Source organism: Anabrus simplex, chromosome 4, assembly GCF_040414725.1.
Source record: "Anabrus simplex isolate iqAnaSimp1 chromosome 4, ASM4041472v1, whole genome shotgun sequence".
Classification (NCBI taxonomy): domain Eukaryota; kingdom Metazoa; phylum Arthropoda; class Insecta; order Orthoptera; family Tettigoniidae; genus Anabrus; species Anabrus simplex.
In genome coordinates, this window is record NC_090268.1 from 250,290,325 (window position 1) to 250,316,607 (window position 26,283).

At 42.3% G+C, this 26,283-nt stretch overlaps 1 protein-coding gene across 1 annotated transcript in view; it reads left to right on the forward strand.

Moving 5' to 3' along the window:
* LOC137500484 (short stature homeobox protein 2-like) overlaps positions 1-26,283 on the forward strand; it is a 230,038-nt gene that overhangs the window by 146,374 nt on the left and 57,381 nt on the right. Inside the window, exon 3 of the mRNA XM_068227384.1 lies at positions 23,278-23,433. Coding sequence (XP_068083485.1) covers positions 23,278-23,433 — 156 coding nt within the window. The remainder of the gene's footprint in view (positions 1-23,277; positions 23,434-26,283) is intronic.

A 26,283-nucleotide genomic window follows, 5' to 3' on the forward strand; every position in this document is an offset into this window, starting at 1 on the left:
GTTTTCACGATATGTAGTACCAAAAATCGTAGTATTCATAACAGACCAGCAACTTTCTCACCTTGGTCACTGAAGAAACTCCATCATACTAAATTACTCCTTAAGTAGCTGCCTCTGTGGGTCTGTGGCAGAGTGTTGGCCTCCGGATCCCAAGATAGCAGGTTCAAACCCGGCAGATGTAGTCGGATTTTTGAAGGGCGGAAAAAAGTCCACTCGACACTCCATGTCGTACGATGTCGGCATGTCAAAGATCTCTGGTGATACATTTGGTATTTACCGACAAAATTAATTAAATCTCAGGCAGAGACGCCCAGGAGAGATCTGGTTTACACTGTCTGCCATCTAGTGGGCCTAGAGTAAAACGGAACGTCGAAATTGACGAGCAGACAGCCAGATGGCGTCAAATCGAAATGTCTGCACACGGTAGCTGAGGCCATACGATTATTATTATTACTCCTTAAATACGGACCGACTGGGGGACTAAATATAAAATAAACAATCACATATCCCACTAAACATTGGTTACTTCACCTGTCACATATCTCTGGTAATGACTGTCAAGAGCTACAATACCTCTCTAGAAAATAATTCATTCCTTCAAGCAGCCATCATCAGTGTTTCTCTTGGCAGTTTACTTGGGGTAGCTCTTGTGATGCAGGATAATGCAAGCATTTGGAACTAGTTTGACAGAATGTTGGAACTGGTAGGGTTCTTGTGTTTTATCCTTTGTAGCTTGCTGTTATTGTATAGCAGGACAGAACTCTTCCTGTCCGCCAACGACTGTTGCCTGACACACAGCTCATTGGTCATCGCATACGTGTTAGGTAATACCCGAATTTTGCGGGGTTCATTTCACAAGACTGTTATATCGTCCGACAATGCTGCAGCACACGATGTTCGTTGTAAGGTCGAGGCAATGACCGTTTCGATTTTAAAATCAAATGGGATCGGGATTCAGGGGAGGAGGAGGGGGGTCGGTCGAATGATATGCACATAGAACGTGAGTTTTGGTGTTTTATTGTGCACAAACTGAGTACAAATAGCTAACGTCCCTCAGAATAGTACCCTAGGGCGTGAAGACATCGTTGCTAACGTTCAACACTTCGATAGAGCGTCGCTCTATCACCTACAGCTTCTCGTGACACTGACGGGCGGAATCTGCCACGAAAAACTGACCGCTGTTCCACTTTGTTTACATCAATCTCGAACACGACCGGACGCACACTAACTGTTCCTATCCGCGCGACCTGTTGGTGGTGCGTGTTACATTGTTTCGTATGAACCTTACCGTGCTTCCAAATGTTCATGTACCGAGATCGATAGCTGCAGTCACTTAAGTGCGGCCAGTATTCAGTAATCGGGAGATAGTGGGTTCGAGCCCCACTGTCTGCAGCCCTGAAGATGGTTTTCCGTGGTTTCCCATTTTCACACCAGGCAAATGTCGGGGCTGTACCTTAATTAAGGCCACGGCCGCTTCCTTCCACTTCCTAGGCCTTTCCTTTCCCATCGTCGCCATAAGACCTGTCTGTGCCGGTGCGACGTAAAGCAAATAGCAAAAAAGAAATGTTCATGTTGCCATGACTTAGGGTACGATCTACATGTTTTTATATCGAGACACATCTAACATAGTCCAGAACATTATCAACAAAACTCTCTGTGCAGTAAAATTCAATTACTCTTGGTTCTAGTGATTTCGGCAACTTCTCTGCCTCGACTGTATAGCGAATATGCGGCTACACCAGACGAATATTCGTGGTTTTGCGGAATGAACGTATTTCCCCACCGAAGCTCATACTAATCTCTGAAAGACATCATCCACGAGCCCTGTCATGCAAACCAACAAGCTAGAGCAGATTGACCCACGTGGAGAAATATCGCGTAGCAAGCTGGTGATCGCATCCATTGCGACCTGCGGCCAAATGTAATTGAAACGGCAAGAGAAACTGTTGATTAAAACATATCCGTATGTGGAGTTTTACTAAATCATGTTGATACGTTGTACAGCCCCCACCCATGCGGCAGGCGAACGGAAAATGAAATAAAATAAAATCTCGTTGCATTGGTGGAGAAAAAATCTCATTAGAGTGCTTGTGTGGGGGAGGAGTGATGGCTAGCAGGCGGCGAAGCGGCGGCGCAATAAATCAGCAGGGCTGGGGTGCGAGCGTCGGAGCCTTATTAGCAGCACTCGGAGTCGCGACCAGGAAAAATAACTGTGGCCATTAGTGGGTACCACGGGACCGAACCCTGGTATAGTTGCTTCGTGAGGCATCACAGTCATCAGTGCCGAGTACTTGGAGCGTGTGAAGTTTATCTGTATGACTTCGGCGTCTGTGCAAAGGGGTGGATTTGAAATTGCAGACTGGAATGGAAAGGAAATTTGTCATGGACGTTTTGAAGTCCAGACGTACCACGTTGGTGGATCAGACGTGTTCTTAACTATGTTTACAACGAATGATATGATGATGGTAGTGATTATTGCTTAATTGGAAATATAACACCAGGTACAAAGAAGGAGTTCAACCCTCTGAATAATGAAGGTACCGTAACATGGGGTGACTCTGCTCCTAGTGGGGATACTTTTCACCATTTCTTGTAATGTTTAGAGCCATCTGGAGGCAGGAAATGAATGTATCTTAATCGTTTTCAGATATTGGCTTAACTTGAAGTGCATGTGCACTATCTCTTTGACTTGGCACTCTTTTGAGTAGCACGCGCGTTCTTCAAAACTTTGGCCTTGAATATTCAAATATTTTAGGTTGAAGGAAATCTTTAGAAGTGTGTTTATTCATTTTTAAACCCGATTTTTCATCTTTACTTATGAAAGGAGTTCTGTACACCAAGCTTATTTTAGACATGTGTTCTTTCTATTTAGATACCGTGAAAATATCAAAGGACAACAATATGGAATAATGAGATTTCTCAGGAGAGTTCATCAATAAAATTAGTATTCCAAGAATTAACGACTGATAAAACGTGAGAAAGCCTGGGTATCCACCAGTATTCGGTCAAGAGGACGAGGAGAGCTTTGTGAAATGTATAGAAAGCATGAGTGATTTTGGATTTCCGATTACTTCGTGTGATTTGCATGTCATATGACTAAACTATCTAAATCCAATAGGACGATAAGTAAGATAATGCAAGGACAATCTATCTACCTGGCCAGAACTGGTTGCATGACTTCTACAGCGTCACAAAACTCTCTCAGTTTGATTTGCATCTAGCATTAAACAGTGTAGGGCTGCAATAAGGAAGGAGATTCTATTAGAATATACACAACTCAAAAAATTAGGAGGATATGTTTTTGAACATATGCCATGCTCCACAAAACAATACCTCACGCCCAGGTATATTACCAACTAAACCTTCATTATTTATCGTTAAAGTATACAAAGGAACATCGATGGATTCGCGTTCATTTTGAGAACACAAACGGAAATGTCCAAACAGGGGCGAAAACAAAGTTATAACAGTCCTCCAGGGTGGATTTTATCACAGTTGGAGAGCTTCTGTATGGTGTATGTCCTCCACGAGCATATATCACAGCTTGGTACCTACATGGCATGCTCCGTGTAAGTCGACGGAGGTCATGTTGCGGTATCAAGTCCCATTCATCAATGAGAGCCTGTTCAAAGTCTTGGAGGGCCTGTGGTGGAACAGGAAGCCCACGAACACTTCTGCCATGCCTATCCCACACATGCTCGATGGGATTAAGGTCGGGACTCACTGCTGGCCATTCCATCTCTTGAATGTCCAGTTCTCGCAAGACAGCTCTGTGATGCGCGCTACATGAGCCCTGGCATAGTCGTGCATGAGTACGAATTCAAGACCAACACCCAACCAACACATGCTGTAGCAGTATCTGTTCGATATACCCCGCAGCGGTAAGATTACCACGGACGACGGCAAGATCCGTACGGCCATCAATACTGATGCCACTCCACACCATCACAGAACCTTGTCTGAATCGGTCGCCTTCCCGGACAACATTTGGCATGTACTGCTCACGACGGCGTCTCCATATACGCTGACGTCCATCATGCTGTATCAGGGAAAATCTGGACTCGTCTGTGAACAACACAGGTCTCCATTGGCGAAGTTCCCAGTTGACGTGGGTACGGACAAACAGAAGGCGATCTGCGCGATATTGCTGCGTTAAACGGTCACTCGAACAGGACGTCTGGGTCGTAAGGACACTTCTCTTAATCTGTTCCTTACTGTGTGATCAGACACCGTGACTCCAGTGACCATCCTAACGTCTTGTTGTCTTGTTGCAGTTCTCTGGCAGTTTCTGAACGACGGCGCAACGCACAGATGGTCAGACATCGGTCATCTTGTGGGTTGTCATGCGTTCACGACCTTGTCCAACCCTCCTTGTGAACTGGCCTGTCTCATTGTAGCGATTCCACAAGCGTTGAATAACTGACGGAGAGACATTGAGATCCACAGCAACACGACAAGAAGTCCATCATTCCTGGATCAAAGTGACGGCCCTTGCGACTTGAACCTCTTTAAGATGTCTCATGGGATGTTCTGGTTTACATAAAACGTACTCAAGTGACCGCAGTAGTCTGTGTACCTCACGACACACAGACGCACCGCTATTCACTTTGTTTGGAGGCGTCACCCGACAGTTTAATGCAATGCTACGTCTACGTATAGAGTATAGCTTCGATTTGACATACCCTGAGTAGCTAAGGTCTCAAGGTATGCTGAACAACCACTGGAACTCCATCTACCAAATTAACGTTCACATACTAGACGTTACAAAATATGTTCCCCTAATTTTTTGAACTGTGTATTATAAACCTGGGGTAAATTTTTACCAATGTTTCAAGGGAAAATGTATAGAATGTAGTTTAATAAAATCTCACGGGTCACAGAGTATCTAGAAAACACCCGTATTTTCTTTCAATTCAAGCAGTGAATATGATTTTGTCCGGATTTGTTCTTAATTTTCCCATGTTTCTGTCAGTAAATAGACCTAAATATATAGGCCTACAATACTTGTAAGTACTACTCCCATGTGATTAAATTCTTTTGAACTAATTTGACCATTGCTTCACGTTTAATGTTCTATGTTAGCTCATTCTCAGTATTACCCTGGAAACTACAGGGACATTCCATCTGGAGCAAGGTGTCCTTCCCCTATGAGAATATTTTACAGTTTACACCACTTTACATTCGAGTATAATAGCAGTTCCCATTTCAGACGAAATGAGAACATGAGTGGAGCAAAGTCACCACAGTGTATGATATCTACGAAACAAAGGCAAGGTCAATAAACACATCCAGGGCCCCGCAAACCTCAAACCGCCGGTGTCGGAAGACAACAGCAGTTAGGTAAGGGCGACCACATAGCAAAGATGAAATTTAGGAGTCTGGTACAAGTAAACTGAAGCAATGCCAAGCTCAGATGCGAGACCTGTAATCACCAGACCACCGTGCCAGATTGAGATCCCCTAGGATTTACCCCTTTAAGTCGTTTTAGGACAGGCAGAGGATACTGTAGATTTATTCCATGCCACATCAGAAAGCGAATTACTGTATATGAACCATCAGAAATATTTCATCGAATTTCCTCAAACCACTTAAGGAAGATATATCTTTCAACAGAATTTCGCCTTAAGTTTCTCTCTCCTATTAAGTGATGTTTAAACTCTAAACTCAGTTAAGTTATGCTTACAGACTACGCAGATGGAATTTGTTGCAGCGCATGCTGCTAATTTAACTCGGGATTATGAAGTAGTCACACCTTTCTCCAAATTTTCTCCATGGTAAAACTCAAACTGACCAAAATAGGGACGAAGATTTTATTAGTGCAGAATTCACCTGAAGATAAAGTGAGACATCGCCATATACCACTACTGGACGTTTTAGTGTAGCATTTGAAAGTACTTATTTCCTCATTTCTCTTCCATAGGTTCACTACACCCAGTGTCAGTCTAAAATTGCTAGTAAGTACTGGAACTGAGAGTGGACCAATCGTATGGAGGAACTCTTAGAATACGACGTCAAAATATTTGAAGATTGAGAATATTACCTTCCTCCCAATAGGTGACATGAAGTGGAAAAGGACGAGAGCACAGATTTGTTGCAGCCTTTGTAACAGGAAGTTAGAGACTCGAAGACTTTTCTTATACAACAAAACACGTATTGAGAAAACACTGGAGAGAACATGGTAAGGGAAAACTTCCGAATAAATAAATAGTTTCCTAGATTCAAATCACAGTACATCCCACATTCATCTACCATGTTAGAACATCAAACTATCTATCACACAAGTGAACCTATAATAAAATAACTGAAGGTAGAGAGAAAAACAAGGAAATTAATTCCATGATATGAAACACAAATTACAAATTAATGGAGAATTCACGATTTGACCTTGATTCATGGCACAATCCGACTTCAGACAATGGATCATGTTTGCAATTTATTGACGCGCTTCGCGGTTGTGTTATTGTTTGCCAACCTCTACAGCAATGCCAAAAAGAGGAGTTTATGTTCAAAGGATTATATTTCCACTTCATAAAAGGAAATCAATATTTCTTCACATGCATTACTATCAAATTCCATGAGCTATCCAGACCAGAAAGATGTAATGCCTTAAAAGTTGTAGCATACCCGATCATGGGTACGTTCTATGTGTCTTTTATTATACGTTTGGTGCATTTACGGGCAACTTTCTTATGGTGGAAATAGCACATTTGAACAGACACTCCTCCAAATGTTACTGCGAAGACATATCGGCCATTTTAAATTCTGCCATGAATAGGGACGTCACGAAGACGAACACAAGAGTGGGACTTTCGACAGGACTGTTCCCGAACGACTGATAACTTATTTTCAAGTTAAAATTCTGGTTTGATCATTATGTGAACTCCGACAGTGAACACATTGTGAAGTGTAACTCCTGTCTCCTACAAATCGTCTTATTAATTCAGAAGGTAGATACTTCCTAACATTCTCCTGCGGAGAAGATAGTCCATTAGCAGCTACTAATGCGTGCGTCATGTGGTGCTTTCAACACTTTCCCGACCTCGAAGTGGAATGCGCTCCTTGTGAGAACAGAGACACTCGACTATCAACTAAAATCTTATACTGAAGTTCATATTTGATGTTTGGGACCATTTCCCTCTAACAGACGACAGACCACACTCTATTATTGTCCACAGACAAGTATCCATCGAGTTTGCATGTATGGGACATGCTGAATGTTATCACTACATTCAACCTCAACCATTATTATTCCTATACTAAAAACAAAGGTCATACTGGCCCCTGGAGAAGAAGAAAAATAGAAGTAGTTACCGGTACTTCAATGTTCTGTCGCCTCTATCACTAGGAATTAACACATTCCTCATTTTTGATGCGTCCAAGTGAACTTTAGGCCCTTATGTTTCTCCAAAAGTGGAAGTCTCGTTTATACTTTTTTCAACTTCCTGACGGGGAAATCTACGTTTTTCTGGGTCTTTACCACTGCGGCTAGACAACTTCATTTGTATAATAATAATATTAATAATAATAATCATTATTATTATACCGGGGGTACGATTTCTCCGGCCAGTTAAACTGCGCGCCTTCTATAAGGCCATCTATGTAATCACACTTGAATTGATGTTATCCAAGATACTTGGATTTTCAACCGTTAGATGTCTCTATCATCGGTTTAATTGCTCCCCCTAACGGGTCGAACTCTAATTAATTTATTAAGACGTGTATTTTCACAGTTGGCTAACCTTAGTTTTTGAAGATTGTTTTATTTATTTATTTGTTTATTTATTTATTTATTTATTTATTTATTTATTTATTTATTTATTTATTTATTTATTTATTTATTTATTTATTTATTTATTTATTTATTTATTTATTTATTTATTTATTTATTTATTTATTTATTTATTTATTTATTGTATGCAAATATACAGGCGTTAGCCCAATTACAATATTTGCTCATAAGTTCTAGTCGTATAAAATATAATTTAAAAAATGCGAGAAATACGATAATCACAAAATAGAGAATGAAATAAAGAGTTACCTAACTACAGTATAACAGCAGTGATAAAGATAAAGAATACAATAAAAGGAAGAATAAGAACAAAACAAAAAGAGGAAATATGGCATCATTCATCTAGCTAATTATCTGTAATAAATGCTTACAAGATTTCAAAAATTCTGATTTCTTATTTTGAAATAAATCTATATTCAGAGGATGTAATTTATTATACAGTGACATCATTCTGTATAGGGGTGAATTTACATGTTTGTTTGTGTTAACTCTTGGCAAGAAAAACAAATTCCTAAATTTACCTGCTGGTTTTCTAGGTGCATACAGTAGGAGTTGACAAGTTACACGTTGGATAAAAACATTTCCTAATTCAAGGGTTCAGAAAGTCAAAGTAGGAAATAATGTAACTTATCACAGGAGGAGAAAGTTCGGAAGGGAATTGCACAGGGTAGTAAAATCGGTCCGTTACTTTTCTTAATATACGAATATGATTTAGGGAACAATATAACATCAAAAATAAGATTGTATGCAGATGACATAATTGTTTATAGGGAAGTAAATAACATTGAGGATTGTTCAGAATTACAAAGAGACCTTGAGAGTATCCAACAATGGGTTGAAGAAAATAATATGAAGGTCAATGGAGGCATATCATTTGTTACAACATTTACAAATAGGAGATGTGAGATTTGAAAGTAATTTGCACTGGAAGGGTCATGTTGATGACATTATTGGTAAAGCATATAGATCGTTACATGCCATAATGGGCTACTTAAAGGATGCAACAAAGAATTAAAAGAGAAAGGTTACTTAAGTATGGTTCGTCCATTATTGGAATATGCAAACAGTGTTTGGAATCCTCACCAAGAATACATAATAAAAGAAACAGATAGTGTGCAGAGGAAAGCAGGAAGATTTGTAACAGGGGATTTCAGGAGAAAAAAGTAGTGTATCAGAAATGTTAGAGGAACTTGGGTGGGAAACTTTAAGTAAGAGAAGGGAGAAAACTAGACTTATAGGATTATATAGAGCCTATACAGGAGAATAAGCATGGGGAGAAATCTGTGAGAGGCTTCAGTTGGAAAATAATTATATCGGCAGGACTGACTACAAGTATAAAATTAGAAGGAACTTTAGCAGAAGCGATTGAGGTAAATTTTTATTCATTGGGAAGGGCGTGAAGGAGTGGAACAGTTTACCAGGGGTAGTGTTTGATCCTTTTCCAAAATCTGTACAGATATTCAAGAAGAGAATATACAGAAACCGAAAAAATAAATGAAATGTTAGATTGTAATCTTATACCAGTTGTATAGTATTATTTGAAGTAATTCCACGAACTGTATATGAGTTGACTATGTTTGTAAGTACAGGAGATATTATAAGTAGAATTTTGTAAACAATATAAATTTATTAAGGATGAGCTGTATGTTTAACAGAAAAAAATGTTATTGTAAATTGTATAATATTGTATTCTAAAAATACCATCTTCTCTTGTTAATTTAAAATTTAGTGCTTGACAATAATGTATTTTAGTGTGCCATTTGCCACCGAGGTAGACACCTCATTTGCAAATAAAGTGATTTTGATTTGATTTGATTTGATTTCGAAATTGTGAATAGAAATGTCAACTGCATATTCTACTCTATAAGGAAATGCCACTTGCTAAAGTGAACCGCGATGGTGAGATAACATTGATTTTATCAAGTTTTTCCGAGCTACCAGTATTCAATCTAACGAGAGGAATGCTATTTCATCTACAGTAAAGAGTTGAGTGCATGTTTACTTAAAGACTGTACGATGGGGGAAATAGAAGAAGTTGCTGTTGTCGTCATCATTTCTATTAGAGATAGTGTTGCTAAGACAGACACTTCTCGCAGTCCTAGGAGCGGTTGGTTTTATATTGAATTTCCGTACCCGTGGTCATGCAAATTACATTAACAGAAGATGGGCCTGGGTACTTCAATTCCATGTCAAGGGTCAAGGGAATTGTTTAAATGTTGTTTGCACTTATTCACGCGAACACAATATGAACGTTTCGCTACATTCAATATTAGCCTTACATTCGCGAGTACAGCACGTGCAGTGAGATTGTACTCTGCGTACTATTGCGCGTCTCACGTGATGAGTCTTCGAACGATGCCTGATAGTAAACTACCCCGCATGTCGGGCAGCACAGATGTTCGAGTGTATCTCTACCCTTGAATGTCTGTGTTGTATTTAAACCACACTGTCAAGGAGTCTGATCTAATGCTAGGTTTTACATATAGGCAGCATATGTGATCTTTCCCTGGCCCTTACTACCTGATTCCACCACTATTATGCCTTATCACTTTACCTGCCTCGTAACATGCTCAGCATGGTACTCAATGAGTATCGACTTTCCAATACTCTCTCTTTCCCTTTTTAGAAATAACAGCATGTCGGACGTTGTGTAGCTTGTGTTAACCACCACGCGGGGGGTGCGGGCCACTAGACAGGGCTGCGGGCCATTAGAGTGGGCTGTGGCAGGCAGGGCAGTCATGACGTACTCAGCCGTAGATCAGTGTACTGTACAGTAACCATGTGATACTTATAAATAAAAGGTCTTACGTTCATTCTATATTATATGTAAAACTAGAAACAGTATGTTCGTTCACTCTTTTTCCTTCCTTCTTTCTTTCTTTCTTAATCCGTTTACCCTCCAGCGTTGGTTTTTCCCTCGGACTCAGCGAAGTATCCAACCTCTACCGCCTCAAGAACAGTGCCCCCGAGCGTGAGACTTGGGGTCGGGGATAAAACTGGGAAGGAGGACCAGCACCTCGCCCAGGCTAGGCTAGGCTAGGCTATGCTACGCTATAATGAACAGGGCCCTTGTGGGGGATGGGAATATCGGAAGGTATATACACTGTCTGACAGAGCAAATGCAACACCAAGAAGGAGTGGTCAGAACTTTATGCCAATTGCAGGGTAGACTGACGTCACTGAGGTATGCTCATGATGTGAAATGCGCCGCTGTGCTGCGCACGTAGCGAACGATAAATGGGACACGGCGTTGGCGAATGGACCACTTCGTACCGTGATTTCTCAGCCGACAGTCATTGTAGAACGTGTTGTCGTGTGCCACAGGACACGTGTATAGCTAAGAATGCCAGGCCGCCGTCAACGGAGGCATTTCCAGCAGACAGACGACTTTAAGAGGGGTATGGTGATCGGGCTGAGAAGGGCAGGTTGGTCGCTTCGTCAAATCGCAGCCGATACCCATAGGGATGTGTTCACGGTGCAGCGCCTGTGGCGAAGATGGTTGGCGCAGGGACATGTGTCACGTGCGAGGGGTCCAGGCGCAGCCCGAGTGACGTCAGCACGCGAGGATCGGCGCATCCGCCGCCAAGCGGTGGCAGCCCCGCACGCCACGTCAACCGCCATTCTTCAGCATGTGCAAGACACCCTGGCTGTTCCAATATCGACCAGAACAATTTCCCGTCGATTGGTTGAAGGAGGCCTGCACTCCCGGCGTCCGCTCAGAAGACTACCATTGACTCCACAGCATAGACGTGCACGCCTGGCATGGTGCCGGGCTAGAGCGACTTGGATGAGGGAATGGCGGAACGTCGTGTTCTCCGATGAGTCACGCTTCTGTTCTGTCAGTGATAGTCACCGCAGACGAGTGTGGCGTCGGCGTGGAGAAAGGTCAAATCCGGCAGTAACTGTGGAGCGCCATACCGCTAGACAACGCGGCATCATGGTTTGGGGCGCTATTGCGTGTGATTCCACGTCACCTCTAGTGCGTATTCAAGGCACGTTAAATGCCCACCGCTACGTGCAGCATGTGCTGCGGCCGGTGGCACTCCTGTACCTTCAGGGGCTGCCCAATGCTGTGTTTCAGCAGGATAATGCCCGCCCACACACTGCTCGCATCTCCCAACAGGCTCTACGAGGTGTACAGATGCTTCCGTGGCCAGCGTACTCTCCGGATCTCTCACCAATCGAACACGTGTGGGATCTCATTGGACGCCGTTTGCAAACTCTGCCCCAGCCTCGTACGGGCGACCAACTGTGGCAAATGGTTGACAGAGAATGGAGAACCATCCCTCAGGACACCATCCGCACTCTTATTGACTCTGTACCTCGACGTGTTTCTGCGTGCATCGCCGCTCGCGGTGGTCCTACATCCTACTGAGTCGATGCCGTGCGCATTGTGTAACCTGCATATCGGTTTGAAATAAACATCAATTATTCGTCCGTGCCGTCTCTGTTTTTTCCCCAACTTTCATCCCTTTCGAACCAATCCTTCTTGGTGTTGCATTTGCTCTGTCAGTCAGTGTACAAGGAAGAGGGAGAGATGCGGCCATGGCCTTAAGTTAGGTACCATCCCGGTATTAGCCTGGAGAAGTGGGAAACAGCGGAAAACCACTTCCAAGATAGCTGACGAGGGAATCGAACCCCACTCTACTCAGTTGACCTCCCGAGGCTGAGTGGACCCCGTTCCAGCCCTCATAGCACTTTTCAAATTTCGTGGCAGAGCCGGGAATCGAACCCCCACCTCCGGGGGAGGCAGCTAATCACACTCATTTGGATTTATGCTGTAGGATATACGTTTGCTTTGAACGCAGCCGACCCAATGTAAGACTGTCAAGTCCTTCCTTTCACTGAGTTGTGCGAGTTACGGCAGAGCTGTCATTCAAACCATCCAAGGTAGAAGGTGCTCGCCACGACTGTGGCCAATACCACCTATGACTCAGTTTACCATACCTCATATAAACATATACGTGAGTTAGGTTTGCTGTAAATTACCTGTATTTTCGGCCTAGGGTGCAGGATTACAGGATGATCAATTTCGTTGTAAAATCGTAATGGATAATAAAGATTGAATTGAACATATTATTATTATTATTATTATTATTACAAGGATTTATCGTGTACAGCAGAGGTAAGGAAGCGCGTGGGGTGAATGGCTGAGCAGGGGAGCACTTAGAGTAAAGTTACTCTAACACAAAGTGGAAATTTCATTTCTTTCCTCTCTTAAAATCCAAATAGTGTAGTTGAATGGTTAAAAAAACAGAAAAAAACAGGAGTTGAAAACTTACTTGATAATACTAACATATAACAAAGAGCTGGTCAGCTCCAACAATACAGCGGACTTAGAAGTCCTTAATCAGATACAAGTTGAATTGTAGAAACTCTCAGTCATTAATATACATATGGAAGAGCATAATTGCTTCTAATAGGTACAACATTATAGAGTCTGAGCTCCTCTTACATAGAGGCTAGCCTAAATAAAGCGAAATGTCGTGTGTTACCTTTTTTAATTACAGTGGTAACCATTTTGGTGATACAATTTCATAGTGTTCATAAACAGTTTGCTCCATGGTGGGCTCACCATTTACAAAATTTACAAGCAGTTGGAGTACTGTTCCACACAGGAACCTAAATGTAGACACGGTTACCCGGAAAACTACAGTATAATGCATATACAGGGGCATAGTGCCCATCCTACTAGGCCTTACGAAGGAAAAAAGAAAGGTTACAACAAATACAGGCCGTTAACAAAAGGCAAGGTGGCGAAATACCAGCACTCCTTAAAAGAATATTCTGGAAACGACAAGAACCTAAGTGGGCTTAAGGCCCAATGACACAGAGGCTAACCCTATGCAAAAAGGGTGACTATAAATGGAAACATTAAAGGCCGATACTAATTTCCAAATTTAGACGTTGAAAATCTTTAGTCACACAGATCAAAAATAGAATGGGAGAGTTCCGAGGGTTACCACTCGTGCTCCCTTATATTAAATTATTTTCCTAGTAGGGAATATAAATTGAGACCGAAGACTGCGCAGAAGGTCCTACACAAAACATACGCCGGCACAATCACATTTTAGGTTAATTCTAACATTACCTGTTAGCTCTGAATCTTCTTAAAGCCAGCCACCCCATGCATCCTACCCACTCTAACCTCTGACAAGTCACGCACACAATCACCGGAGCAATATCAGACAAGTCGGCCGTAATGCGCTCGGCTTAAATATGTACCCCAGGGAAAATTCTAGACTATATTAGAATCCAGAACGCTGATAGGCTAAATTTTCATTCACCAATCTGAGTTCTGATTGGTTAGAAAACTTCATTACCGGCATGTGGTAGGCATGTTACTTTAGAGGAGGCACCTGCTGTAGAGTTGACAAATTCAGCACATAAAAAACAGTAACAGGAATAAGGGTTTACCGACTATAACAAATTAAACTTCTCGGTATATTCAGTGGGGCCTGAACCAACGGTGATCGCTAGAAAATAGATGCCAGGGCCATCTAACCACCGCGGAAACAAGTTTTATAAATTCTTAATAGCTCTTCATCGCTGTCAGAGATGGCCATAAAGGAGAAGGCGCACAGTTTAAACAGCCAAGGGAGTTATACCCTTGGTACAATTATTATTATTATTATTATTATTATTATTATTATTATTATTATTATTATTATTATTATTATTATTATTATTATTTCCGACTCGTTGGATGAACGGTCAGCGTACTGGCCTTCGGTTCAGAGGGTCCCGGCCGGGTCGGGGATTTTAACCTTAATTGGTTAATTCCAATGGCACGGGGGCTGGGTGTATGTGTTGTCTTCATCATCATTTCATCCTCATCACGACGCGCAGGTCACCTACGGGTGTCAAATAGAAAGACCTGCACCTGGCGAGCCGAACCCATCCTGGGATATCCCGGCACTAAAAGCCATACGACATTTCATTTTCATTATTATTATTATTATTATTATTATTATTATTATTATTATTATTACCACTTCCCTAGCGTAACGGTTAGCACTATTGGCTGCCGTCCTCGGCGGTTCGGGTTCGACTCTCGGTACCGCAAGAAATTTAAGAATGGTAGGAGGGCACGGTACGTGCAGCTCATCTCTATTGGGGGTGTGTCTGAAAAGAGCTGCAGCACCTCAAGACGAGGGCACGAGTTTAATTGTCCGGCTCCATTCTTAGCCTGCTGGCCTTTGGCCCAGGAGGCCCTGCGATCGATTCCCGGCTGTGTCGAGGATTTTAACTTTCATTGGTTAATTCTGATGGCTCGAGGCTGTGTGTGTGTGTGTGTGTGTGTGTGTGTGTGTGTGTGTGTGTGTGTGTGTGTGTGTGTGTGTGTGTGTGTGCAACTTCATCATAGGTAGGGCCTCATCTTCATTGAATCCCAGATCACCTATACGGCGTCAACTCGAAAGATCTGCATCAGGCCTCTTCGGAGGCCACACGCCATTGTATTATTATTATTATTATTATTATTATTATTATTATTATTATTATTATTATTATTATTATTATTATTAATCACATGGTCTCAGACCATGGTTAAAATTCCCGACCCTAGTCGTGACGCATAGCTGAGACGGTAGGTCATTGACTTCCAGGGTCGAAGTTAGTGAGGTCAATCCCCGCTCAGACCGGTGCTCAAAAACGTCATCCTCGTCTTGGCAGATTTAGAGGCAATTAAAAGAACTCCCGCGGGATATACATCGTCGTCTTCGGAAACCGTACAGTAGTTAGTGGGACATGAAAACAACAACAACAACAACAATTATTATTATTATTATTATTATTATTATTATTATTATTATTATTATTATTATTATTATTATTATTATTATTATTATTCCTCTTCTTTGTCGTTTATGCCTACTGAGGACCACGGGGCTCGTATCTACTCTTGGGTAAAGTTGTTGCTTTCTTCTTCTTCCAAAACTCCATTTGCTGACTATGAGCCAGCTTTCTCTCCTCTGTTAGTTTCTGTAGTCTTCTTACTTGTAAGGGACGTTGGGAAAACTCCCTGTCGTATGGCTTGACGGAACAGTAGTCGGTCATGAGTTTGTCCCAATGGGATATCTAGTTGTTCCATATCCGACTTAACTGACGTTATCCATTTGTTCTTAGAAGCCTTGCCTCTTCCTGTTACTGTGAATATCCTGTTGGTGAGTTTTTCGGAATCCAGACCGACCAGGTGTCCATGAAAGGTCAGGAGCCTTTTTCTTATAGATATGACGATGTCCTTCTGGTGTTCATACAGTTCATCATAATGGCGGATTCTGCAAATGCCTCCTTCCTCTCTGATTGGTCCAAATAACCTCCTCAGGATCTTCCTCTCTTTTAACTCCAGCTTTCTGAGTGGGCCCTTCCTGGCCATTACAAGGCACTCAGAACCATAAGGAACAGATGGTATGACGACCGAGTTGTAATGTCTGGTTCTTGGAGAGGCACTTAGATGTATAGGTACTAAGACAGGAGTGATAAGCCCTTTCAAACTTGGTACATCCGGCATCAATGGCTAGGTTCTCGCTCTGATTCGCAGAGATCCATTCTCCCAAGTACTTAACTGCAGGTACTTTTCGTACGGTAGTGTCTGTGAGAAGAATTGTAGAAGGGGCCTCCTTGATATTGGTCATAAATTTAGGCTTCAAACCAGTCTTAACCGCTACACTATAAATACTCTGTAAGTTGTAGGTAGCCTCCTTTATGTTGTTCACCAGTAGAATGAGGTCATCGGCAAAGCCTAGACAGGGGACAATGAGGTTGTCTCTCTTGTACCCACAGTCCAGTTCCCGGTGCTAACATCGTTCTCCATTCCCTAATGATCTTTTCCAGGACACAGTTTAAGAGAATGCAAGAGAGACCATCACTCTGTTTTGATTGGAAAGGTTTCGGATAGTTCACCTCTGAACCTGACCTTGGACGTCATGGCTTGAACTAATCGTAGGGTCTTCCCATCCAGACCAAGTTCGCATAATATGGAGAAAAGGGGTGTCTCTGTCCACAGAGTCATGAGCTTTTTGAAAATCTACCACCCAGGGATGTCCACCTCGGCTTTTGTAATTGAGAATTGTCGTACGATTGTGTATCTGTTCTGGACAAGATCTAGTCTTACGGAAACCAGCTTGGTATTCACCTAATTGTGAGTCTAGCTGTGTGGTGACTGTATTGAGCAGGGCTAAATAGAGGATCTTGTAGATGATTTGTAACGAGGAAATACCTCTATAATTGTTGAAGTCTGTCTTACTTCCTTTCTTGAGGGGATGAATTAGAGCAGACGTCCATCCTTCGGGTAGGGACTCTGTTGTCCATATGTCCTTTATGATTTGATAGATGCTCTGCAAGGACTGGTCATCTGCATGTTTCCACATCTCGCCAACTACGCCGTATTCACCTGAAGCCTTGTTGTTCTTGTGACCACCGATGATGTCCATTATTTCTTCTCTCGTAGGTGGTTGAGAATCAGGGTTCCTGTGTGAAGGCTCATGGAAAATAAGCTTTTTTTTAGGTTCCTCCGCGTTTAGTAGCTTCTGGAAATAATCTACAAGAATCTTGGTGCAGTTTTTATTGTTGAGTTGAAGTTTTCCATCTGGCCCATGGAGGATGAGAGTAGGAGCTGTGTACTGGGTCGTTTTCTTAAGTCCTTTGTACAGGTACCTTGAGTTGTTCCTCTGAAAATTATTTTCAGCCTGTTTCATTAGGCTCCTGAGGTAATTTCTCTTGGCTCTGCGGATGGTGTTAGCTTTAGCTTCTCTTTGCATGAGGAAGTCAATTTTATCTTGGTTCCACCTAGTCCAGGCTTTACGCCTTTCTTCTATAACCTCATCACATTTTGTACTCCACCATGGGTGTTTGCCTTTGGTTGATGAGGCAGGGATAGTTTCCTGAGCGGCATCCAGCAAGGCCTTTTGTAAGGCGGTCCATCCTTCTTTCTCTGTATTCTTTCTGAGGGTACCATGAAAATCACAATCCTCATCGCGCAGTTGCAGAGTGTTGAACCTGGGTGACTTTGGAGATGTAGTGTTTTTCTAAAGGGTTGCATATTGATTTTGACAAGTGAAAGGTAGCGATCAGAGTCTATGTCGGCTCCTCGTAATACCTTGATGTTCTTTATGTCCATATAACGTTGCCGTGCTACAGCAACATGGTCTAACTTGAATTCACCAAGCGTAGGATTTGGACTCTTCCAGATTTTAGCCTTTCTAGGTAGACGTTTGGAGGATGTTGATTTTAGGACCAAGCTGTACTTGTCACAGAGTTCATTGAGACGTTCTCCATTTCTATTTGTTCTCTTATGGGCTGGATAATGGCCTACTATCTTTCGGCACTTCTACTCCTTACTGACTGTGCGTTGAAGGCTCCCATGTGTATTATGGAAGGGTGGGGAGGGATCTTATCTAGAGTTTCTTCTAAGGTGGCCCAGCATTGTTCTGCGTTTTCCAGGTTTTTCCGGTTTGTGTCATTCGTTGGTGCGTGGAAATTTACGATTATGTATGCTCCGTTACGAGACCTGAATGATCACGTTGAGATCCTTTAGGTGAAGTGAACTCTAAAGTATGGTCAACCATCTTGTGGTGTACCGCAAACCCAGCACCAAATTGTGCGAGTGTCTTGATAACTCTTTCACCAGGTTTCTCCTTGTAGATTCTGTACACTCCGGACTCTATTGTATCCTCATCGGTAAACCTAGTCTCTTGTAGTGCTGCTATCAAAACCTTGGACTTTTCCAGCACGTCACGCGTTTGTTTGAGCTTACCTACCTTCAGTAGGGAATTAATGTTTATTGTAGCAAAGGACTCGATGTTTCTCTTTGGTTGTCGTTGAACAGAAGTAGATAGAAGCGAGAAGCATGAAGGTGCAGGTTCCCCAGAATATGATGACCTGATTGCCCCAGATTGTGTGAAGGTGGATTGTTTACCACGTGGGATACATTTCTGAATATTCGTTGTCTCCATGTTTCGAGTATTACGAGAGTCGTAATGGTGGTTACTTAGAAGGTAACGAGATTTTATTTTATTATTTATTATTATTATTAAAAGTATAAGAAATGTTACTATTATAATTATTATATGTTAAATTCAATCTGTGATAACTATAAAACTCTCTCTCTCTCTCTCTCTCACTCACTCTATATATATGTACTCATTATATGTACGCTAGCCGGCCCCGCGGTGTACGGGTAGCGTGTCTGCCTCTTACCGGGAGGCCCCGGGTTCGATTCCCGGCCAGGTCAGGGATTTTTACCTGGACCTGAGGGCTGGTTCGAGGTCCACTCAGCCTAGGTGATTAGAATTGAGGAGCTCTCTGACGGTGAGATAGCGGCCCCGGTCTAGAAAGCCAAGAATAACGGCCGAGAGGATTCGTCGTGCCGACCACACGACACCTCGTAATCTGCAGGCCTTCGGGCTGAGCAGCGGTCGCTTGGTAGGCCAAGGCCCTTCAAGGGCTGTAGTGCCATGGGGTTTGGTTTGGTTTTTTTATATGCACGCTACTTTATTTGATATGGAATGTGTATGTATTTAAAAATTCATGTGTTTAAACTTCGTTTCACCGGGCTAGTTGGTCATGCGGTTAGGAGCGCGCCGCTGTGAGCTTCCACCCGGGAGATAGTGGGTTAGAACCCAACTGTCGGCAGTCCTGAAGATGGTTTTCCGTGATTTCCCATTTTCACGCCAAGCAAATGCTAGGGCTGTACCTTAATTAAGGCCACGGCCGCGTCCTTCCTACTCCTAGCCATTTCCTCTCCCATCGTCGCCATGAAACCTAGCAAAAATAAACTTCGTTTTACTGAATATGTGATGGGAGTCAGTGAAGGATTCTCAATGCTTTCTTTTTACGGTCTATGAAGTGAAATATTCCAACACTTACTCTCCCAGTTCTACATCAACCGCACTGAAGAGCGTAGGAGAGACTCAGCTCACTGATCAGATTATTTTTATTGGTTTAACGTCCCACCAACACATCTAAGGGTCTTTACTTTTATTTTTCCTTTTCTTCTTACTATTTGCTTCACGTCGTACCGACACATATAGGTCTTATGGCGATGATGGGATAGGAAAGGGTTAGGATGTAAAGGAAGTGGCCGTGGCCTTAATTAAGGTACATCCCCATCAATTGCTGGGTGTGCGAATGGGAGACTACGAAAAACCGTCTTCATGGCTGCTGACAGTGGGGTTCGAAGCCGAAGTATCCCGAATGTAAGATCACAACTGCGCGCCCCTAACCGCACGGCCAGCTCGCTCGGTTCTGGTCAGAAAATCTGTTTCGCAGATAAATTCTTCGATAAAGCTACAGTGTGTCAATGATGTACAAATTAACACATAACAATGCTAGATGACAAGGAAATTGTAAAATTCAAGAATTAGAAGGAGTTTTATACCATAAATATGTAGCAGTGGTTCTCAAGTTATATCTGGGCCCAGTCTTGACGAGAACATCTTCAGGGCTGCCGATAGTGATATTCGAACCCACTGCCTCCCGAATGCAAGTTCACCGGTATATGACCATAACCGCGCAGCCAATTTGCTCCATCCTTGACAAGAGACTCTGTCAGGCCCTCTTCCCCGCCAAATTTCTTTTTTCTATACGCATTATAAAATAAAGCCCGCGGTAAATATGGTGGGTTAATATAGTCAACCAAAGAAGGGATTTTGTTGTAGTAGTGTATGCAATTTGCAAAAAATGGTTTAGGCTTTATCGTTGATTTACTAAAAGCCCAGGAGTGGTTTAAATATCGCATGGGGAGAAAGGACTAGAGTCCTGCAGAAACTGGTTTCTACTCGGGTCGACTTTGACCAGCCGGGGAATATCATGCGAAAATTGTACTCGGCCAAATATTTCATAGCTGACTGCCCTTACCCCTGCGAATTAAGTCGCGTACCTCAACCAAAGATCGCGTAACTAACATGGGCAAACACGTACAGAAATTATGTTTCTTCTCTAGCTAATTAGCTGAGCTGTTTCAGTATAAGAGATACAGTTTCATATGTTTATTTTTCCGTCTGGGGTAAAATTGGCATTTCGTACTCACGAGGTACTCCTTCTTAAGAGACGGTGTAAACTATGTCCGTCACGCGGTAGTGAGCTTGCATCCGGGAGATAGTGGGTTCGAATCCCACTGTCGGCAGCCCTGAAGATGGTTTTCCGTGGTTTCCCATTTTCACACCAGGCAAATGCTGGGGCTGTACCTTAATTAAGGCCACGGCCGCTTCCTTCCCAGTCCTAGACCTTTCCTGTCCCTTCGTCGCCATAACACCTATCTGTGTCGGTGCGACGTAAAGCAACTAGCAAAAAAAAAAAACATGTCCGTAGGCATTTGCAGTTTTTAACTCGTAGCTGTAAGCTATTCTTGTTTAAATTACTTAAATATTGCATATTTTGTATTCTCACAGCGTTCCCGTTCTGTTAACAATAATAATTATATTTATTCATAGCGAATGTCTTAGTAGTAGTAGTAGTAGCAGCAGCAGTAGTAGTAGTAGTAGCCGCTAGTAGCAGTAGTAGCAATGGTAGTATTTGTTGTTGCTGTTGTTGTAATTTGTTTGTGTTAGTGGTGGTGGCCATGATATCATTCTACGGTTAACATGCAAAAACAGAAGGGACACACTCGGTCACCGCTTCACTGAAGCACTTGGCGGTTTGCTGATATACTCGGCTGTCACACTACAGTATTTCATTATCACTTAGAGTGACAAATACTACCAAAACGTTACATTCGTTTCCTTGAAATTGCTGTCGTGTTACAAGTCAGAATACCTTATATCTTTACCATGACCAACTAGGAGGTTCAAATACGTGTTCTTAAAAACTGAATTAGACAAACGAATGTTATCTGAAACACAAGAAATAGTGTCCTCTGCTAAGTAATGTGAGTTGAAAATCGTGAATTATTTAATGGAGTATGATTAAAACAGAACATAATACACGCGGTATAAGAAAGCAACTTCCAGTTTTTTAAAAATTCATTTCTTAGAAATGTTTGCGACTCTAAGAACGTTGACAAGTGTTGATTTAAATGTAGTAAGAAACCTTCAGCTTCAAAATAGGAAAGGAACAGGGAAATATATGAAATTATTCTTTATTTAATACAAAAATTAAAAAGAACATTAATTTCCTGGTAAAATAGCCTGCCGAGCTGTATATAGGGGAATTGCAAGTTTGGCTGGCACTCAAAAGGTTAATCTATGGTTTCCATACTCGGTCATCGAGGACTCTACCACGTAAATACATCAGAAGGAAAAACAACTAACGACATCTTTAGGAAATTTGATAAGGTCCGTAACTACAGATTCAAAATACGTGCCGATCGAAGGTAGTAAAATTAGAGTATAAGTCATTAGTTTAAATTTTTCTTCTATTTACGTTGTATTTATTATCATTCTACATAACAGTTATATACTCAAGTTCATGTACCCCAATACTTATCCTACAATAAAAATCAGTTTCAACACTTGTAGCTAATGTATTCAATGATGATTTTTTCTCGGTCAATCTTGACCAGCGATTTAACGCATACCGCTACCATAGCCTACAGGTACGATTTTTCATAACTACAAGAAGTCAAGAGTTGATATCGTCCGCTTCTAGCAAACCAACGAAAGTGCAAAGTGTCAATAAATCAGGAGAGCTGAAACAAGCTGTGATTTAGAATGTAAGATCCATTTTTACATTTATAACTTTGCTTCTGTGTGTTAAACATAATTAATGAACAAGCTGCAGATGCGAGGCATTGCCAGAGGATAAATCTTACGTAAATAGTGTCCAACATCTTGCCTGAATAGTGAGCGTAGAGATTTTTGGTTCACAGAGCCCTGGATTCGAATCGCGGTCGGGTATTTTAAATTCGTTAATTCCTTTGGCTCGGGGACTAGGTACTGTTGCTGCCTCCAAATTTCCTGCAACTCATACACCACGTACAACACTATCCTTCTCCAGAATAACACGCACCCTCGGCGGAGGCTCTGCCTTACAAGGGCTGCGCCAAGCTGGCAACAGCCACACGAAATTATTCTTATATAAATATCACAGTACTAGACCTTAACTTCACACGTGCAGACTCACTAGTTTGTCAGTTGAGCTAAGGCGGGATGATATCATATATTGCCGATCCCAGATATGACATAAATTTGAGAGCGTAGGTCACTTTGCAGTTTCAAATTGTAGAAGAAATGTTCTGCAATGCATTTCATAGGGACATTCAACAACATTGGATTAATTTCTGTTATAATCATTTGCTATTTCCATCTATGTTCTGAAAGATGAAGGATCATTTTGAACATCGTAGACAGTATAATGGCAGAAAGTTATAATTGCAACGCCCAAGACATTTAGGTCTTACTTCTTATAAACAGCACTGAATGTCGCACACTGTGCTAAAGATCTGGAGATTATCTCTTATTAAATCCAGTGTCATAACTTGTGTTTCAGGTCTGGAGACTACCTCTTCCCGTAAAGAAAACTGCGGTGATCCTCTGGGACTCTCACATCAGCACCAGAAGCAGAACAAACAACGCCGCAGTCGTACCAACTTCACGCTCGAGCAGCTCAACGAGCTGGAGCGTCTGTTCGACGAGACGCACTACCCGGACGCCTTCATGCGTGAGGAGCTGAGCCAGCGACTAGGGCTGAGCGAGGCGCGCGTGCAGGTACGGCCGTTTACTTCATAATGTTTCTTCAGCCCGAACTTGACTTCTTCTTTCTCCTGGCCTTTGTTTCGTTTCCTTTGAGATCGGCTCCCCTGGTACGAATTCGCCAATTCCTCCTGACCCAGGTTGTTGCTGAATTGGGTGGGGTTTCCCGCAGGTCTTTATTTATAACGGACATGGAAATGTGACGAGGTCTTCCTTGACCTCGCAGTTGAGTTCTGATACGGTCTTCTGAACTTCCCATGACTTTACTGTACCATTCAGCAGAATCTCGGAAAGTTTGTCAGTGATGGACCTGACTCTGGAACTCCCACAAACGTTTTGTTTAATAGAGTGACGCCACCGTCCTACCTCAGCATGCCGTTTCTTTGCATTCCAACATTCGGCAGTGCACTATATACCTGGTCTTAATACTGTATTATAGACTGTAAACTGTTCCCTGAGATGAATTCTACTGTCGCGTGGTACTCCAGACAGGTTTCTCCGTTTCATCCACCCAGAGTTTATACTATGCTTAACGTCTGTGTCAGTGGTTCGGTTTTTATAAATGACTGATCCTAGGTATAGAAAATCTTCGGCTTCTCTGAGCAGGGTTTCCTGTAGTCTTATAGTATTTATTCCGTCTGGTATTTCAGTCAATCTGCTTCTAGAGCTATTTTCCATTTGCCCAGCATTTTCTAAAGATCATCTTGATTTTCGTCTATGAGGACAATGCCTTCTTCATAAAAGCCTGTTCTTCGGAAGAAGGCACTATACGTCAGCTGTTAATTAGTTAATGATGAGGTTTAATAGGAGGAGACCGTGCCGAGCCCTCATTCACTTCGACCTCTATATTGAATTCATCACTCGTTCTTGCTGCCTGCGAACGAACGTTGTGACATTCTCATACATACCAGTATTCTGAAACTTGTTACGACGTGAGGGCTTGCCAAATGAACTTTCGTGGGACCCAGACGAAAGCTTTCTTAAGGTCGGTGAATACTGTTTGCAGGTTGTTTCTATTATCTCTGGCCTTTTCCGTCATAACTTATTCTGATCGAATGAAGGGCGTCGATGGTAGATTATCCTGAGAAAAATCTACAGAAAGTTGTCATATTTCTTCGTAACTGAAGAAGTTTGTTTTTAATTACCCTTTCCGATACTTTTAAGGTGTGCGATATGAGTGTTATAGCTCTGTAATTTTCACATAATATTATTTCGCCTTTGCTTTTATGAAATGTCATCAAATAGCTCCTTCTATACCTACCAGATATCCCGTCTCTTATGATCTTAGTGAAGAGATTCGTTAGGAAATGTGTGCCTACTTTATCCATTTGAATCCATGGCTCGATCGGTATGTCATTAGGAGCTGAACTTCTTGGTGAGTAATACTACATAATATCTGGGAGGTTTTTCTCTGGGATATGCTTTATTCAATAGTCCGGCTCCATGGCTAAATGGTTAGCGTGCTGTCCTTTGGACATAGGGGTCCCGGGTTCGATTCCCGGCAGGATCGGGAATTTTAACCATCATTGGTTAATTTCGCTGGCACGGGGGCTGGGTGTATGTATCGTCTTCATCATCATCATCATCATCATCATGACGCGCAGGTCGCCTACGGGAGTCAAATCAAAAGACCTGCACCTGGCGAGCCGAACATGTCCTCGGACACTCCCGACACGAAAAGCCATACGCCATTCCTTTTCATTTATTCAATAGCTGAATGAAATACTCCTTCCATCAGCGTTTGATTACTACATTCGACGTAAGCAGCACACCGTGCTCAATTTTTGTGTAGTTGACACTCCTTATGTTACATCCTTGTTTCGCGATTATGACCCTGTCGTTTGTGGTCACTTCTAGTTTGGCATTATAATCATCATTTCTACTATGATTGCTTGAGCCACTGAATGATTTTCATCCTTATTTGAGGCCCGATGATTTTTGTTATCTTTCTGTGTTTTGCTTCTTTGTTACTATACATAGAGGGTCTTTTTCAGTTTGAGATTTCTCCTCACCTCAGCCTGCTATTTGCTCTCCTGCCTCCTCGGCCTGCCAAATGTAGTATATTTGAAAACGATTCCGCATAGTGTTAGTAGATCCTTCCCCTTGTTCTCTCTAGAGGTATTTGGTGAGATTCTCACATAATTGTTGTCCTTCCTCCTGTTCAAGCTCTTGCCAGCACATTTTTCTTATATTCTCCTTGCGGGCTGCCATTATTTTAGGCCTTTTGAAATCTGCTACTAGCAGTCTTTGCTCCGTGGTCACAATTTCTCCTGGGATCGCTTTGCAGTTTGAAAGGTCTTAAGACGGGTGCACTCTGCCAAGATACTAGTGTACTTGTCCCACCGCTTTTAAAAGTGATAAGGTTCTCTGGTGCTTTAAATAAGAGGGAATTGATTATTCTAATACCAGACATTGAAGCAATCCCCAGAAAGTCTTCACATTGTGACATGAGCTCTGCGGTATACTTGCTTGTCTACCTAACGTGACCGTTGAAGTCTCCACCTGTAACGTGTGCTTCAGACACTCACAACTCAGTACGTTGGGTGGCATAAAAGAACAGGCGGTACATTTTCATTTTAGACTCCCGATATGCCGACAGCCCTCTGTTTTACTTGTGCAGAGCGACGGTATACTCTGACTATAGGCGAATGCTACAGAGTCATATTCGAAGCAAACGAGTGTTAATACATTGTGTTTGAGGGAGGGGGGATATTTGTTGGCTCTCACTCACAATAGAGCATTAGCGTTCCAGTTACATAGTTTTTGTTATTGAATAGACCACGGGCGTTATAACAACGGCGACTTGGTGAATATGCTGTTAGTGTATAGAAAAGTAGAGCAAATGGACATTTTGAGGAGCTGCAT